The sequence below is a fragment of the Oncorhynchus nerka genome, linkage group LG15 (genome assembly GCF_034236695.1).
Source record: "Oncorhynchus nerka isolate Pitt River linkage group LG15, Oner_Uvic_2.0, whole genome shotgun sequence".
In the NCBI taxonomy this organism is placed as follows: Eukaryota; Metazoa; Chordata; class Actinopteri; order Salmoniformes; family Salmonidae; genus Oncorhynchus; species Oncorhynchus nerka.
In genome coordinates this window covers 34262554-34282139 of record NC_088410.1, presented here as the reverse complement: position 1 = coordinate 34282139, position 19586 = coordinate 34262554, and the positions used below count along the sequence as shown (strand labels likewise).

General features: G+C 46.9%; 1 protein-coding gene across 1 annotated transcript in view; it reads right to left on the bottom strand.

Annotated features, from left to right (window-relative positions):
* LOC115142481 (EVI5-like protein) overlaps positions 1 to 19586 on the bottom strand; it is a 63215-nt gene that overhangs the window by 15168 nt on the left and 28461 nt on the right. Inside the window, 11 exon segments of the mRNA XM_029681984.2 lie at positions 954 to 1094; positions 1598 to 1630; positions 2199 to 2252; positions 2428 to 2488; positions 2721 to 2818; positions 4342 to 4431; positions 4649 to 4792; positions 6971 to 7096; positions 7297 to 7371; positions 7778 to 8002; positions 8689 to 8878. Coding sequence (XP_029537844.2) covers positions 954 to 1094; positions 1598 to 1630; positions 2199 to 2252; positions 2428 to 2488; positions 2721 to 2818; positions 4342 to 4431; positions 4649 to 4792; positions 6971 to 7096; positions 7297 to 7371; positions 7778 to 8002; positions 8689 to 8878 — 1237 coding nt within the window.

Below are 19586 nucleotides of genomic sequence, written 5' to 3'. Positions count from 1 at the left end.
TGGTTTTAAATATACTTAATTATCAAAAGTACAAATCATTTCTTCTTCCTTATATTAAGCAAACCAGACAGCACAATTGTATTTTTTAAATTTACGGATAGCCAGGGTCACACTCCAAAACTCATACATAATTTAAAAACAAAGCATTTGTGTTTAGTGAGTCCACCAGATCAGAGGCAGTAGGGATGACCAGGGATGTTCTGTGCGAATTGGACCATTTTCTGTCCTGCTAAGTGCTTTTGGGTGTCAGGGAAAATGTATGGAGTAAAAAGTACATTGTTTTATTTACGAATGTAGTGAAGTAAAAGTAGTCAAAAATATAAATAGTAAAGTACGGATACTCCCAAAAACTACTTAAGTAGTACTTTACATCACTGATTATGATGCAGACCGATACTGTCTATCATCCAACATCCACTAACTGTGTCACTCTGGCCAGATTGAGGCCACAACTCAACACAAACTGACTTGGGGAAATTCACTTTGACATTTCACCATTCTCACCAACAGCAGCCTTTTTTATCCTCGTCGAAGAATTTGTCAATGTCATCGATTTAGAACGTCATTATTTTTTAAATGACAAGTAACATATGCAAATAATTATGTCAATTATTATGTCAACGAGCAGAAGACTGTCAGAATGAGTCAGTTCCCCAAGCAAGAACAACAACAAAAATACACAGGGGCAACCACAGACTATACAGCCTAGTGCTGGTCATTTTCCGTACCCGTCATTGGTGGGTCAAAAACATGTTTTGTCATTTGTAACTTTTAGAGCTTGTTATCCATTGCAATAGACTTGTATTTGAGAATTTTACTCATAATCTCTGAGTGAAAGCCTAAAACGGGTGCACCGTTAATCAAATCCTGACTCTAGATCAGTTCTACATCTGAGTCCCTGCCCCTGCAGCATCCCAATTTCTCACCCACACTGACTCCAGATCATTCCTTACCTTCTCCCGCTGCAGTTCTCCGATGGTGTCCTGGGCTTTCTCCAGGTTCTGGCTGGTCACGCTGAACTGCTGCCTCACCACCGCCAGCTCCCGCTTGATCACGTAGTTCTCCTCCGCCTCCTGCGCCCGCGTCACCTGACCCTGGAATAGTGAAGACACAGGGTCAGAGACCAGAGGGGGCCGTGTCAGTTATAGGGAATATGTCGGGGGGGGGGGGGGGCTGTATTGACAACGTTGGTTTGAATTTAGAGGGAATTGGTGCTTAGCTTTAACACTTTCCCAATTGGAGGTTAGATATTAGGAGTTGACAGAGTAGAATATAAAATGGCACTTCTGTATCCTTTCCTATTAGGTTGTAATTACCCTACAAAGACACTTCTATCCTAATAAATGACAGGGGGCAAAAAACAGTGCCTGTGTTTCCACATGCAGGGCTGTAGGCCTTAATATTAGAGCTCCTACCATGGACACACAGACGCACATGCGGTCAAGGGGGAGCATGGTCTGACAGACAGACGTACAGACAAAACATTCTCTCATGCAGAAGTCAGGCATTGATTGGTCACCGTCAAGGAGACAGAGAGAGGAAGTGCAGGAGGAAGGAAGGTGTTAAGAGGAGGAGAGGTGGTTTTCCAGTACTGTACCTGTATCAGCCTGTCTGCTAGAGCAGCACTTTCCTACAACACCAGTGAAGGAGAGGAAGAAGATAAGAAAAGGATAAGGAGAGAATAGGGAGAAATAAAGACGAACACGAGGAATGAAGGATAAGAACAGGGCAAACGAGTAACGGAAATGTGACAACAGAAAATAAACAAGAGAAAGAAATCGATAATACAGAGTGAAAGAGTGGCCGTGGGTTTGTGTGAGAGAAGGAATTAAAAAAGAAAAAAAGAACAGAAAGACAAAAAGCATTACTCAGAGAACAGGAGAGAAGCAAGAGGGGAAGAAAAGCCAGAGTGCTTGGAAAAGGAGGAGAGACTCAGTGGCTCCGGTCTAGAATAAGGCCCATCCTTTTAAATCATCCATTCACGCACACAAAATCAACAGACATGGTCTCTGTCCTTAGGTACATTCACAACTTAAGTCACCTCACTTATTCTGTAAATGTGACAGGATATAAGTCTTGGTTGGCATGGCTATATTTTAGCTTCATGTTTCTGGCTGTATTTTATTGTACAGCATAAACCTTATTCACATAAGCGCTAAAGTGAGTGTCTGACTCGAAGCCAAGTTTCCGTCGCTTACCTTCTCCAATGTCTCAATCCTCTGCTTCAAAAGCCTGTTCTCTGTGCGTAACCTCTGTGGATGTGTAGATGGGTAGAGAGACAGTTAGGAAAAGGTATTAGTCATTATACAAGGCTTATAAATTGGGGGCTTTGTAAGTAAGACAGAAAAAAAGATATATTCTGTCGGTCTATTAATAGATAAGCTCAAAGAAGAAGTTAGACTGGCACACGCACACACAGACACACACCTTGATCTCTATCTGCTCCTCCATCTCTTTGTTCTTGATTGTGGTGTACTCTTTCTCCAACCTGGCAAATAAACACATTTTAGTAGAGTTAGGTTCATACAATGTGTTTCTATTTCACATTTATGCATTTGACGGTGTGCAAATCAAACTGAAACTAATCATCTTAAACTGAAAACATGCTTTGTATAGTAACAACACCACAAGCCAGGACACATTGGCCCATATTAACTGTAGTCTACAACCCAAAGCCAGTATTGTTATTCTAATGAACAGTGATCAGAAGCAGAGCCTACTTCTTCATCCTCTTGGGGTTGTATTTGACCTGGTAGGCCCTCAGGATCAGCTTGTCTGGGCAGCTGTCAAACTGGTGGGGGATCACCTTCTGGAAGTGCTGCGAGAGAAGGAAGAGACATGCTTAGCGCTTCATAGAAGACACTCTGAATGAGAATATGTCCTGTTAAGACACTGAAAAATAATATGTCCTGTTAAGACACTCTGAAAAATAATATGTCCTGTTAAGACACTCTGAAAAATAATATGTCCTGTTAAGACACTCTGAAAAATAATATGTCCTGTTAAGACACTCTGAAAAATAATATGTCCTGTTAAGACACTCTGAAAAATAATATGTCCTGTTAAGACACTCTGAAAAATAATATGTCCTGTTAAGACACTCTGAAAAATAATATGTCCTGTTAAGACACTCTGAAAAATAATATGTCCTGTTAAGACACTCTGAAAAATAATATGTCCTGTTAAGACACTCTGAAAAATAATATGTCCTGTTAAGACACTCTGAAAAATAATATGTCCTGTTAAGACACTCTGAAAATAATATGTCCTGTTAAGACACTCTGAAAAATAATATGTCCTGTTAAGACACTCTGAAAAATAATATGTCCTGTTAAGACACTCTGAAAAATAATATGTCCTGTTAAGACACTCTGAAAAATAATATGTCCTGTTAAGACACTCTGAAAAATAATATGTCCTGTTAAGACACTGAACGAGAATATGTCCTGTTAAGACACTGAACGAGAATATGTCCTGTTAAGACACTGAATGAGAATATGTCCTGTTAAGACACTGAATGAGAATATGTCCTGTTAAGACACTGAATGAGAATATGTCCTGTTAAGACACTGAATGAGAATATGTCCTGTTAAGACACTGAATGAGAATATGTCCTGTTAAGACACTGAATGAGAATATGTCCTGTTAAGACACTGAATGAGAATATGTCCTGTTAAAACACTATGAAAGGGAATAATACATTCAGTAGGTATCACATGATAATTGATGTTAAGACACTTCACAAATGCCCATATGCTTATACAATGGTTCATTTCACTCTTTTGTTTGTCTTGCCTTCAGCAGGTCTTGTATCTATCTACAGTGATAATTAATGATGTATACTATAGTGCAGGGGTCCCCAATTACATTTAGCTGTGGGCCGAAATTTCCTTGAGCGGATGGGTGGGGGGCCAGAATCATAGTTATAAATCATTTGTACACTGCAAATTGACCGCAAGAACAGATATAGTATTTGACAAAACAATTAGAATTTCAAACCTTGATTACATTGTGATACGATCACATGCCTCCATTTATCCGAGAGACTACTTGGGAACAGATTTCCTCCATTAAAATCACTTTGAGCTCATTTTCTGGTAATCTTACAGTCTTTTACATCCAAGAAATATTTTTATTTATTTAAATAAAATCTCAGAACACTTGGGGGGGGGCAAATAAAATCCCAAATTAGGTCCCTTAAAGCGGATTACATAATGGTGAAACAGCTTATTGGGGAACCCTGCTGTAGTGCCTTTCATGGGATAAATCCCAAATGGCACCCTATTCCAAATATTGTCCACTACTTTGACCAGAGCCCTATGGGGGGCTAGTGGTTGTTACCTGAGACATGCCCTCCATATCCAGCTGGATGAGGTCAGTCTGGTTGTACTGCAGAATGGCCATGCCCACACGAAATATAATCTCCAGACCCTGTAGACAGGGAATCAAAGTTCAATTCAACACACTCATAGTGCTAGATCACAAGACTCTCTTGTAGAAGATATTTTATGTTCATGAGAACAACCTGTCAATAAAGGTTACATTTAAAATCAAACATAATGTATATGGGATCCACTATGTTTATTTTTTCAAGTATATGTTCACCCAAACACATTCTCACACAAGACACCAGTGGTGAGTCTCTTACCTCGTACATGAAGATATCGAAGATGCGTGTGGCGACGGGCATGGGGAGGAAGGTGAGGAAGAGAGTCAGGAACCAGGAGGAGGCGTACATGGAGGTGTGGAAACTCTGAGAACGGAAGTGGACGTTCAGCTCCGGGAGCTGCTCCTGTTGGGGTAAGGAAAGAGGGGAAAGAGGGTGGATGAGAGGGGAAGAGGAAGGGAATGAGGGTGAGAAAGAGAGTGGATGAGAGGGGAAGAACAAGGGATAGAGGGTGGATGAGAGGGAAAGAGGGTGGATGAGAGGGGAAGAGGAAGGGAATGAGGGTGAGAAAGAGGGTGGATGAGAGGGTGAAGAGGAAGGGAATGAGGGTGAGAAAGAGGGTGGATGAGAGGGGAAGAGGAAGGGAATGAGGGTGAGAAAGAGGGTGGATGAGAGGGGAAGAGGAAGGGAATGAGGGTGAGAAAGAGGGTGGATGAGAGGGGAAGAGGAAGGGAATGAGGGTGAGAAAGAGGGTGGATGAGAGGGGAAGAGGAAGGGAATGAGGGTGAGAAAGAGGGTGGATGAGAGGGGAAGAGGAAGGGAATGAGGGTGAGAAAGAGGGTGGATGAGAGGGGAAGAGGAAGGGAATGAGGGTGAGAAAGAGGGTGGATGAGAGGGGAAGAGGAAGGGAATGAGGGTGAGAAAGAGGGTGGATGAGAGGGGAAGAGGAAGGGAATGAGGGTGAGAAAGAGGGTGGATGAGAGGGGAAGAGGAAGGGAATGAGGGTGAGAAAGAGGGTGGATGAGAGGGGAAGAGGAAGGGAATGAGGGTGAGAAAGAGGGTGGATGAGAGGGGAAGAGGAAGGGAATGAGGGTAAGAAAGAGGGTGGATGAAAGGGGAAGAGGAAGGGAATGAGGGTGGGAAAGAGGGTGGATGAGAGGGGAAGAAGAAGGGAAAGAGGGTGGATGAGAGGGAAAGAGGGTGGATGAGAGGGAAAGAGGGTGGATGAGAGGGAAAGAAGAAGGGAAAGAGGGTGGATGAGAGGGAAAGAGGAAGGGAATGAGGGTGAGAAAGAGGGTGGATGAGAGGGGAAGAGGAAGGGAATGAGGGTGAGAAAGAGGGTGGATGAAAGGGGAAGAGGAAGGGAATGAGGGTGAGAAAGAGGGTGGATGAGAGGGGAAGAGGAAGGGAATGAGGGTGAGAAAGAGGGGAAGAGGAAGGGAATGAGGGTAAGAAAGAGGGTGGATGAAAGGGGAAGAGGAAGGGAATGAGGGTGGGAAAGAGGGTGGATGAGAGGGGAAGAAGAAGGGAAAGAGGGTGGATGAGAGGGAAAGAGGGTGGATGAGAGGGAAAGAGGGTGGATGAGAGGGAAAGAGGGTGGATGAGAGGGAAAGAGGGTGGATGAGAGGGAAAGAGGGTGGATGAGAGGGAAAGAGGGTGGATGAGAGGGAAAGAGGGTGGATGAGAGGGAAAGAGGGTGGATGAGAGGGAAAGAGGGTGGATGAGAGGGAAAGAGGGTGGATGAGAGGGAAAGAGGGTGGATGAGAGGGAAAGAGGGTGGATGAGAGGGAAAGAGGGTGGATGAGAGGGAAAGAGGGTGGATGAGAGGGAAAGAGGGTGGATGAGAGGGAAAGAGACGAGAGGAGTTAATTAAGCAATAAGGCACGAGGGGGTGTGGTATATGGCCAATATACCACGGCTAAGGGCTGTCCTTATGCACGATGCAAAGCGGTGTGCCTGGACACTGTCCTTAGCTGTGGTATATTGGCCATATATCACAAACCCCCGAGGTGCCTTATTGCTATTATAAACTGGTTACCAATGTAATTAGAGCAGTAAAATTTGTATCATACCTGTGGTATTTGGTCTGATATACCATGGCTGTCAGCCAATCAGCAGTCAGGTCTCGAACCACCCACTTTATAATAGGGGTTTTAGTTGAGCTACAAACCCATAATGGTTTCAAAGTGGTACTATTAAAAATGTAAGGACGAACCTAGCTCAAGTCTTTGCTATATGAATCTATTTGCTGCCCCATAGTGGACAACATTATAATTGCAATATCTGTGCTTATTCCCCAACTACAGTACACTGTATACATACTTACTTAAAACCAGACATTTTTTTAGGTAAAAAAATATTATAATTTCAATCCCAGACACATGCAAGGCCCTTAAGGTTTTAGTTAATTTGACAATAGATGCATCCTAAATGGCACTGTATTCCCTACATAGTGCACTACTTTTGACCTATTGGCCCTGTTCAAAAGTAGTGCACTTTATAGGGTCTAAGTTGCCATTTGGGACACATAACACCTTCTACATTGGCCAGCGTGACATATGGAGATGGATAAAGTTGATTTACCTGCAGCAGGTATTCAAACTGGTAGATACAGAGGCCTAGTTCAGCCATGGTTGGTTTGAAAAGCTCCCTCAGACGGTACTCCTGCATCAGACGCACAAACACGCAGAACGCCTCCTCCTCTGGCATCTAGAGGGCCACAGGAGAGACCGGGTCAGGCTGTGTGACTGTGTGTGCATTCACACTAATCAGGAGCTCAGAGGTCATTTATTCATACTGTATAAGCAACGAAAAAGGGTAGAATCAGGACAATTCCGTATTTAGCACAACGTAGCGCGATAGCAAGAGAGGGGAATGTCTAGACTAGAGGGCTGCTGAAGAGACGTTACCTGCATGAGCAGCAGGCCCACGATGAAGGCACTGCCCTGGCAGTAGCCCACCTCCCGGTCCACCAGAGAATACGCCTGCACACACAGACATCAATCAACATAAACAAACCTATACTCATTGGGGAGGTTTCCCCGGACACAGATTAAGTTTAGAGATTCTACATTTGTTCAGCTTTTTAGTCCAGGACTAGGCTTAATCAGAGTCTGGGAAATCGGCCCATACAGTTTAAATACACATTTAACTCAAATCAATCACATTTATTTATAAAGCCCTAAAACCAGAAACCCAGCCTAAAACCCCAAACAGCAAGCAATGCAGATGTAACTGCTTCTAACTGTTCATCCAACTTCAAATCTCACTAGTACATAAATTACTAATCATACCAAATCCATCCTGTTTGTCCATGTAAACCTAAGAGACAACATTCTAATAATGCAGAAAAAAAGTCATGTTCAAGATCAAAGGTCAAAATATCCTCACCTTCATGACGTTGAAGAGCACCTCCTGACCCAGGCTGTCCTGGCCCTTGAAGAACTCATGCTCGGGGTAGGTGCGGGCGATGTCCCGGCGGATGAGCTTTTCGCAGGGCGAGGACATCTTGAGCAGCTCAGAGTACTGGTTCTTCACTGGCATGTCTGTGGCGTTACCAAGCAGCTGCCACACGATGGCCCGGAAGTGGTGTGGGATGCCCTTACGGATCAGCTCCTGGAGGTGAAAAGAAAGGTTTATTTTACAAATCTAATTCTCAGCTTAGTGTAGAACTCTACATCCTAGCCTATAATGAATATCTATGTCATCTCATATCTTATCTTCACTGATCATATCCCTCCATCTGTGCTCTCTCCTCATTTGTCCTCACTCCCATTTTCTCCTCTCTAATCTCTTCTGCTGTTCTGTTCCCCTCTCCCTGGCTCTGTCTGCTCTCTTAGTTTCATTTTATTTAACCCTTATTTTACCAGGTAAGTTGACTGAAAACACATTCTCATTTATAGCAACGACCTGTGGAATAGTTACAGGGGAGAGGAGGGGGGTGAATGAGCCAATTGTAAGCTGGGGATGATTAGGTAACTGATGGTATGAGGGCCAGATTGGGAATTTGGCCAGGACACCGGGGTTAACACCCCTACTCTTACGATAAGTGCCATAGGATCTTTAGTGACCACAGAGTCAGGACACCCATTTAATGTCCCATCCGAAAGACAGCACCCTACACAGGGCAATGTCCCCAATCACTGCCCTGGGGAATTGGGATATTTTTTTTAGACCAGAGGGAAGGGTGCCTCCTACTGGCCCTCCAACACCACTTTTCCCCCTGTCCTCTCTCCATCTTCTCCCCTCTCTTCCCTTTGCTCTATCAGTCTCTCGATCACTCATCCATCCTCCCCCCTCACCTTGAGCAGCTTGTCCTTCTTGCGTCTCCATTCGTCCCACTCGTTGACGATGCGTCCCCACAGGATCCAGGTGTCCTCCTCCAGGTGGGACAGGTTGGACGAGGCAGAGGAGCTGGACACCAGGGACGAGCCGCTGTTCCGCCGCGAGCCGCTCATCGAACGCATCGACTTGGAGTCTGCCTCCAGAAGTCTGGGGAGGAAGAGGGGGTATCAAGGGGTTAGAGGTCATCAGACAAGGGTCATATGAGTGAATCAAGAGCCACTTATGCTTTCATTACACTAGTCTTGTTTCTATTACTTGTTTTGATCTTTTTATTGTTAATCCATGATGTTAAGCTTTTCAGGCTTGACGTTATATTCTCTTTTGCATTAAATTAGACTTAATTTGTAAAGTTTTTAATTATTACCCCATGTAGTAGAAAATCACGTGTGGGAGAATGTCATCTAAAACACTGGAGGGCACAAACAACCAGCAGTACCTTTAATACTACTACGTCAAGACACTGAGCACCTCTCTGATAGTGAAACACTGGGCCTATTGTTGAGATACTTATCAGTGCCAAGGCCGTAGCAGCTACTCTGATAGTAGAGACACATTGAGGTAGCATCCAAAATGGCAGCTTTTTCCCTTATATAGTGCACTGCTTTTGACCAGAGCTCATCTGGACCCTGGTCAAAAGTAGTGCACTACATAGGGAATAGGGTGCCATTTGGGACGCATGCTGAGTGCTGAACACATTGGTTATAATACCGTGCCAATAACAGAAAATGTCCAGCTCACAGAGGCAAAAGAGGAAGGTTCAACAGTGCATGTTCCAGCTCTGGCATCAAAGCGTCTCTCAGCTAGCCTAGCCGGCCCGCTAGGCCTTGGCCAGAAGCTCCTCTAGCCCAATGACACATCTGCTCAGTGCATCTGCTCTGAAGCTACCCACAGCGGGGAGAGGCTAACCTCTGCTACCCCATACTGACCTGGAAGCCTCATAGCAATGTGCTGTAACACAGTTGAATCGCTGGACTGTACCGGTTTGTTTATGAGTGGTCTAAGACACTGCATCTCAGTGCAAGAGTTGTCACTGCAGTACCTGGTTCGAATCCAGGGTGCATCACATCCGGCCGTGATTGGGAGTTCCATAGGGCGGTGCACAATTTGCCCAGCAACGTCAGAGTTTGGTCGGGGTAGGCCGTCATTGTAAATAAGAATTTGTTCTTAACTGACTTGCCTAGTTAAATAAAGGTTACATTTTTTTTAAATGAGTGGCTCATCATTTACCTGGCAAAATATCAGCAAATGCCATTCTCACAACAGCGCAGTGATCTTGAACGCAGCCATGCGAGACCAGTCACAACCTAACAGTAGGTTTCCATTGAACAAGGTTTACTCGATCTTTGTGACATGTGACATGGAAACGGCAGATGTAGGAGAAATGTTCTAAAGATCGACAACATTTGTATCCGTTCAATAGGATATTTATTTAGTCAAACTTTCCTTATTGCAACAAATGATGGAAACACTGTTCATCTAAGAAATGATTGCCAAATCATTTTTAAGGTAGGCCTATGAGGGGCACATCAAATCCACATTTAATTCTAAATGCCAACTACTTCCCAAATAAAACATTTTACGATAAAAAAAAGAATGTTCCTTTGCAGTGACGTTCAATAACGCCTGAATTGCTTAGCACTGCTTTTCTGGTTGCAAGTTCAAGATCCAATTATTTCAGATCTACAGGAGTGCAAGTTTCACCATGGCAACAAGGTGGCACATGAGAATTATTAGAATATGGCAAATATGAGTCAATTCTTGCATTCTATCCATGCAGGCTTTTGGGAGCTACCTGAGACATGAAACAGATAGGTGGGAGGGCAGACAGGCTACCTGAGACATTAAACAGATAGGTGGGAGGGCAGACAGTGAGACATTAAACATATAGGTGGGAGGGCAGACAGGCTACCTGAGACATTAAACAGACAGGTGGGAGGGCAGACAGGCTACCTGAGACATTAAACAGACAGGTGGGAGGGCAGACAGGCTACCTGAGACATTAAACATTAAACAGATAGGTGGGAGGGCAGACAGGCTACCTGAGACATGAAACAGATAGGTGGAAGGGCAGACAGGCTACCTGAGACATGAAACAGATAGGTGGGAGGGCAGACAGGCTACCTGAGACATGAAACAGATAGGTGGGAGGGCAGACAGGCTACCTGAGACATTAAACAGATAGGTGGGAGGGCAGACAGGCTACCTGAGACATTAAACAGATAGGTAGCCTGTCTGCCCTCCCACCTGAGACATTAAACAGATAGGTGGGAAGGCAGACAGGCTACCTGAGACATTAAACAGATAGGTGGGAGGGCAGACAGGCTACCTGAGACATTAAACAGATAGGTAGCCTGTCTGCCCTCCCACCTATCTGTTTAATGTCTCAGGTAGCCTGTCTGCCCTCCCACCTATCTGTTTAATGTCTCAGGTAGCCTGTCTGCCCTCCCACCTGAGACATTAAACATGAAACAGATAGGTGGGAAGGCAGACAGGCTACCTGAGACATTAAACATGAAACAGATAGGTGGGAGGGCAGACAGGCTACCTGAGACATTAAACATGAAACAGATAGGTGGGAGGGCAGACAGGCTACCTGAGACATTAAACATGAAACAGATAGGTAGCCTGTCTGCCCTCCCACCTGAGACATAAAACATGAAACAGATAGGTGGGAGGACAGACAGGCTACCTGAGACATTAAACATGAAACAGATAGGTGGGAGGGCAGACAGGCTACCTGAGACATTAAACATGAAACAGATAGGTGGGAAGGCAGACAGGCTACCTGAGACATTAAACATGAAACAGATAGGTGGGAGGGCAGACAGGCTACCTGAGACATTAAACATGAAACAGATAGGTGGGAAGGCAGACAGGCTACCTGAGACATTAAACAGATAGGTGGGAGGGCAGACAGGCTACCTGAGACATTAAACAGATAGGTGGGAAGGCAGACAGGCTACCTGAGACATTAAACAGATAGGTGGGAGGGCAGACAGGCTACCTGAGACATTAAACATGAAACAGATAGGTGGGAGGGCAGACAGGCTACCTGAGACATGAAACAGATAGGTGGGAGGGCAGACAGGCTACCTGAGACATGAAACAGAGGGCAGACAGGCTACCTGAGACATGAAACAGATAGGTGGGAGGGCAGACAGGCTACCTGAGACATGAAACAGAGGGCAGACAGGCTACCTGAGACATTAAACAGATAGGTGGGAGGGCAGACAGGCTACCTGAGACATTAAACAGATAGGTGGGAGGGCAGACAGGCTACCTGAGACATTAAACAGATAGGTGGGAGGGCAGACAGGCTACCTGAGACATTAAACATGAAACAGATAGGTGGGAAGGCAGACAGGCTACCTGAGACATTAAACATGAAACAGATAGGTGGGAGGGCAGACAGGCTACCTGAGACATTAAACATGAAACAGATAGGTGGGAGGGCAGACAGGCTACCTGAGACATTAAACATGAAACAGATAGGTGGGAGGGCAGACAGTGAGACATCAAACAGATAGGTGGGAGGGCAGACAGGCTACCTGAGACATTAAACATGAAACAGATAGGTGGGAGGGCAGACAGTGAGACATCAAACAGATAGGTGGGAGGGCAGACAGGCTGCCTGAGACATTAAACAGATAGGTGGGAGGGCAGACAGGCTACCTGAGACATTAAACAGATAGGTGGGAGGGCAGACATGCTACCTGAGACATGAAACAGATAGGTGGGAAGGCAGACAGGCTACCTGAGACATTAAACATATAGGTGGGAGGGCAGACAGGCTACCTGAGACATTAAACAGATCGGTGGGAGGGCAGACAGGCTACCTGAGACATTAAACATGAAACAGATAGGTGGGAGGGCAGACAGGCTACCTGAGACATTAAACATGAAACAGATAGGTGGGAAGGCAGACAGGCTACCTGAGACATTAAACATGAAACAGATAGGTGGGAGGGCAGACAGGCTACCTGAGACATTAAACATGAAACAGATAGGTGGGAAGGCAGACAGGCTACCTGAGACATTAAACAGATAGGTGGGAGGGCAGACAGGCTACCTGAGACATTAAACAGATAGGTGGGAAGGCAGACAGGCTACCTGAGACATTAAACATATAGGTGGGAGGGCAGACAGGCTACCTGAGACATTAAACAGATAGGTGGGAGGGCAGACAGGCTACCTGAGACATTAAACATTAAACAGATAGGTGGGAGGGCAGACAGGCTACCTGAGACATGAAACAGATAGGTGGGAGGGCAGACAGGCTACCTGAGACATGAAACAGATAGGTGGGAGGGCAGACAGGCTACCTGAGACATGAAACAGATAGGTGGGAGGGCAGACAGGCTACCTGAGACATGAAACATATAGGTGGGAGGGCAGACAGGCTACCTGAGACATGAAACAGATAGGTGGGAGGGCAGACAGGCTACCTGAGACATTAAACATGAAACAGATAGGTGGGAGGGCAGACAGGCTACCTGAGACATGAAACAGATAGGTGGGAGGGCAGACAGGCTACCTGAGACATGAAACAGATAGGTGGGAGGGCAGACAGGCTACCTGAGACATTAAACAGATAGGTGGGAAGGCAGACAGGCTACCTGAGACATTAAACAGATAGGTGGGAGGGCAGACAGTGAGACATTAAACAGATAGGTGGGAGGGCAGACAGGCTACCTGAGACATGAAACAGATAGGTGGGAGGGCAGACAGGCTACCTGAGACATTAAACAGATAGGTGGGAGGGCAGACAGGCACCTGAGACATTAAACAGATAGGTGGGAGGGCATACAGGCTACCTGAGACATTAAACAGATAGGTGGGAGGGCAGACAGTGAGACATTAAACATATAGGTGGGAGGGCAGACAGGCTACCTGAGACATTAAACAGACAGGTGGGAGGGCAGACAGGCTACCTGAGACATTAAACAGATAGGTGGGAGGGCAGACAGGCTGCCTGAGACATTAAACAGATAGGTGGGAGGGCAGACAGGCTACCTGAGACATTAAACAGATAGGTGGGAAGGCAGACAGGCTACCTGAGACATTAAACATATAGGTGGGAGGGCACACAGGCTACCTGAGACATTAAACAGATAGGTGGGAGGGCAGACAGGCTACCTGAGACATTAAACATTAAACAGATAGGTGGGAGGGCAGACAGGCTACCTGAGACATGAAACAGATAGGTGGGAGGGCAGACAGGCTACCTGAGACATGAAACAGATAGGTGGGAGGGCAGACAGGCTACCTGAGACATGAAACAGATAGGTGGGAGGGCAGACAGGCTACCTGAGACATGAAACAGATAGGTGGGAGGGCAGACAGGCTACCTGAGACATTAAACATTAAACAGATAGGTGGGAGGGCAGACAGGCTACCTGAGACATGAAACAGATAGGTGGGAGGGCAGACAGGCTACCTGAGACATTAAACAGATAGGTGGGAGGGCAGACAGGCTACCTGAGACATGAAACAGATAGGTGGGAGGGCAGACAGGCTACCTGAGACATGAAACAGAGGGCAGACAGGCTACCTGAGACATTAAACAGATAGGTGGGAGGGCAGACAGGCTACCTGAGACATTAAACAGATAGGTGGGAGGGCAGACAGGCTACCTGAGACATTAAACATTAAACAGATAGGTGGGAGGGCAGACAGGCTACCTGAGACATGAAACAGAGGGCAGACAGGCTACCTGAGACATGAAACAGATAGGTGGGAGGGCAGACAGGCTACCTGAGACATGAAACAGATAGGTGGGAGGGCAGACAGGCTACCTGAGACATGAACCAGATAGGTGGGAGGGCAGACAGGCTACCTGAGACATGAAACAGAGGGCAGACAGGCTACCTGAGACATTAAACAGATAGGTGGGAGGGCAGACAGGCTACCTGAGACATTAAACAGATAGGTGGGAGGGCAGACAGGCTACCTGAGACATGAAACAGATAGGTGGGAGGGCAGACAGGCTACCTGAGACATGAAACAGATAGGTGGGAGGGCAGACAGGCTACCTGAGACATGAAACAGATAGGTGGGAGGGCAGACAGGCTACCTGAGACATGAAACAGATAGGTGGGAGGGCAGACAGGCTACCTGAGACATGAAACAGATAGGTGGGAGGGCAGACAGGCTACCTGAGACATGAAACAGATAGGTGGGAGGGCAGACAGGCTGCCTGAGACATTAAACAGATAGGTGGGAAGGCAGACAGGCTACCTGAGACATTAAACAGATAGGTGGGAGGGCAGACAGTGAGACATTAAACAGATAGGTGGGAGGGCAGACAGGCTACCTGAGACATGAAACAGATAGGTGGGAGGGCAGACAGGCTACCTGAGACATTAAACAGATAGGTGGGAGGGCAGACAGGCTACCTGAGACATTAAACAGATAGGTGGGAGGGCATACAGGCTACCTGAGACATTAAACAGATAGGTGGGAGGGCAGACAGTGAGACATTAAACATATAGGTGGGAGGGCAGACAGGCTACCTGAGACATTAAACAGACAGGTGGGAGGGCAGACAGGCTACCTGAGACATTAAACAGATAGGTGGGAGGGCAGACAGGCTGCCTGAGACATTAAACAGATAGGTGGGAGGGCAGACAGGCTACCTGAGACATTAAACAGATAGGTGGGAAGGCAGACAGGCTACCTGAGACATTAAACAGATAGGTGGGAGGGCAGACAGTGAGACATTAAACAGATAGGTGGGAGGGCAGACAGGCTACCTGAGACATTAAACAGATAGGTGGGAGGGCAGACAGGCTACCTGAGACATTAAACAGATAGGTGGGAGGGCAGACAGGCTACCTGAGACATTAAACAGATAGGTGGGAGGGCAGACAGGCTACCTGAGACATTAAACAGATAGGTGGGAGGGCAGACAGGCACCTGAGACATTAAACAGATAGGTGGGAGGGCAGACAGGCTACCTGAGACATTAAACAGATAGGTGGGAGGGCAGACAGGCTGCCTGAGACATTAAACAGATAGGTGGGAGGGCAGACAGTGAGACATTAAACAGATAGGTGGGAGGGCAGACAGGCTACCTGAGACATGAAACAGATAGGTGGGAGGGCAGACAGGCTACCTGAGACATTAAACAGATAGGTGGGAGGGCAGACAGGCAACCTGAGACATTAAACAGATAGGTGGGAGGGCAGACATGCTACCTGAGACATTTTACAGATAGGTGGGAAGGCAGACAGGCTACCTGAGACATGAAACAGAGGGCAGACAGGCTACCTGAGACATTAAACAGATAGGTGGGAGGGCAGACAGGCTACCTGAGACATTAAACAGATAGGTGGGAGGGCAGACAGGCTACCTGAGACATTAAACATGAAACAGATAGGTGGGAGGGCAGACAGGCTACCTGAGACATTAAACATGAAACAGATAGGTGGGAGGGCAGACAGGCTACCTGAGACATTAAACATGAAACAGATAGGTGGGAGGGCAGACAGGCTACCTGAGACATTAAACATGAAACAGATAGGTGGGAAGGCAGACAGGCTACCTGAGACATTAAACATGAAACAGATAGGTAGCCTGTCTGCCCTCCCACCTGAGACATAAAACATGAAACAGATAGGTGGGAGGACAGACAGGCTACCTGAGACATTAAACATGAAACAGATAGGTGGGAGGGCAGACAGGCTACCTGAGACATTAAACATGAAACAGATAGGTGGGAGGGCAGACAGGCTACCTGAGACATTAAACATGAAACAGATAGGTGGGAGGGCAGACAGTGAGACATCAAACAGATAGGTGGGAAGGCAGACAGTGAGACATTAAACAGATAGGTGGGAAGGCAGACAGTGAGACATTAAACAGATAGGTGGGAGGGCAGACAGTGAGACATTAAACAGATAGGTGGGAGGGCAGACAGGCTACCTGAGACATGAAACAGATAGGTGGGAGGGCAGACAGGCTACCTGAGACATGAAACAGAGGGCAGACAGGCTACCTGAGACATTAAACAGATAGGTGGGAGGGCAGACAGGCTACCTGAGACATTAAACAGATAGGTGGGAGGGCAGACAGGCTACCTGAGACATTAAACAGATAGGTGGGAGGGCAGACAGGCTACCTGAGACATTAAACAGATAGGTGGGAGGGCAGACAGGCTACCTGAGACATTAAACATGAAACAGATAGGTGGGAAGGCAGACAGGCTACCTGAGACATTAAACATGAAACAGATAGGTGGGAAGGCAGACAGGCTACCTGAGACATTAAACATGAAACAGATAGGTGGGAGGGCAGACAGGCTACCTGAGACATTAAACATGAAACAGATAGGTGGGAGGGCAGACAGTGAGACATCAAACAGATAGGTGGGAGGGCAGACATGCTGCCTGAGACATTAAACAGATAGGTGGGAGGGCAGACAGGCTACCTGAGACATTAAACAGATAGGTGGGAGGGCAGACATGCTACCTGAGACATTAAACAGATAGGTGGGAAGGCAGACAGGCTACCTGAGACATTAAACAGATAGGTGGGAGGACAGACAGGCTACCTGAGACATTAAACATATAGGTGGGAGGGCAGACAGGCTACCTGAGACATTAAACAGATAGGTGGGAGGGCAGACAGGCTACCTGAGACATTAAACAGATAGGTGGGAGGGCAGACAGGCTACCTGAGACATGAAACAGATAGGTGGGAGGGCAGACAGGCTACCTGAGACATGAAACAGATAGGTGGGAGGGCAGACAGGCTACCTGAGACATGAAACAGATAGGTGGGAGGGCAGACAGGCTACCTGAGACATTAAACAGATAGGTGGGAGGGCAGACAGTGAGACATTAAACATATAGGTGGGAGGGCAGACAGGCTACCTGAGACATTAAACAGATAGGTGGGAGGGCATACAGGCTACCTGAGACATGAAACAGATAGGTGGGAGGGCAGACAGGCTACCTGAGACATTAAACAGATAGGTGGGAGGGCAGACAGGCTACCTGAGACATTAAACAGATAGGTGGGAGGGCAGACAGGCTACCTGAGACATTAAACAGATAGGTGGGAGGGCAGACAGTGAGACATTAAACAGATAGGTGGGAGGGCAGACAGGCTACCTGAGACATGAAACAGATAGGTGGGAGGGCAGACAGGCTACCTGAGACATTAAACAGATAGGTGGGAGGGCAGACAGGCTACCTGAGACATTAAACAGATAGGTGGGAGGGCAGACAGTGAGACATTAAACAGATAGGTGGGAGGGCAGACAGGCTACCTGAGACATGAAACAGATAGGTGGGAGGGCAGACAGGCTACCTGAGACATGAAACAGATAGGTGGGAGGGCAGACAGGCTACCTGAGACATTAAACAGATAGGTGGGAGGGCAGACAGGCTACCTGAGACATTAAACAGATAGGTGGGAGGGCAGACAGGCTACCTGAGACATTAAACAGATAGGTGGGAGGGCAGACAGTGAGACATTAAACAGATAGGTGGGAGGGCAGACAGGCTACCTGAGACATTAAACAGACAGGTGGGAGGGCAGACAGTGAGACATTAAACAGATAGGTGGGAGGGCAGACAGGCTACCTGAGACATGAAACAGATAGGTGGGAGGGCAGACAGGCTACCTGAGACATTAAACAGATAGGTGGGAGGGCAGACAGGCTACCTGAGACATTAAACAGATAGGTGGGAGGGCAGACAGTGAGACATTAAACAGATAGGTGGGAGGGCAGACAGGCTACCTGAGACATGAAACAGATAGGTGGGAGGGCAGACAGGCTACCTGAGACATGAAACAGATAGGTGGGAGGGCAGACAGGCTACCTGAGACATGAAACAGATAGGTGGGAGGGCAGACAGGCTACCTGAGACATTAAACAGATAGGTGGGAGGGCAGACAGTGAGACATTAAACATATAGGTGGGAGGGCAGACAGGCTACCTGAGACATTAAACAGATAGGTGGGAGGGCAGACAGGCTACCTGAGACATTAAACATGAAACAGATAGGTGGGAGGGCAGACAGGCTACCTGAGACATTAAACATGAAACAGATAGGTGGGAGGACAGACAGGCTACCTGAGACATTAAACATGAAACAGATAGGTGGGAAGGCAGACAGGCTACCTGAGACATTAAACAGATAGGTAGGAGGGCAGACAGTGAGACATTAAACATATAGGTGGGAGGGCAGACAGGCTACCTGAGACATTAAACAGACAGGTGGGAGGGCAGACAGGCTACCTGAGACATTAAACAGATAGGTGGGAGGGCAGACAGGCTGCCTGAGACATTAAACAGATAGGTGGGAGGGCAGACAGGCTACCTGAGACATTAAACAGATAGGTGGGAAGGCAGACAGGCTACCTGAGACATTAAACAGATAGGTGGGAGGGCAGACAGTGAGACATTAAACAGATAGGTGGGAGGGCAGACAGGCTACCTGAGACATTAAACAGATAGGTGGGAGGGCAGACAGGCTACCTGAGACATTAAACAGATAGGTGGGAGGGCAGACAGGCTACCTGAGACATTAAACAGATAGGTGGGAGGGCAGACAGGCTACCTGAGACATTAAACAGATAGGTGGGAGGGCAGACAGGCACCTGAGACATTAAACAGATAGGTGGGAGGGCAGACAGGCTACCTGAGACATTAAACAGATAGGTGGGAGGGCAGACAGGCACCTGAGACATTAAACAGATAGGTGGGAGGGCATACAGGCTACCTGAGACATTAAACAGATAGGTGGGAGGGCAGACAGTGAGACATTAAACATATAGGTGGGAGGGCAGACAGGCTACCTGAGACATTAAACAGATAGGTGGGAGGGCAGACAGGCTACCTGAGACA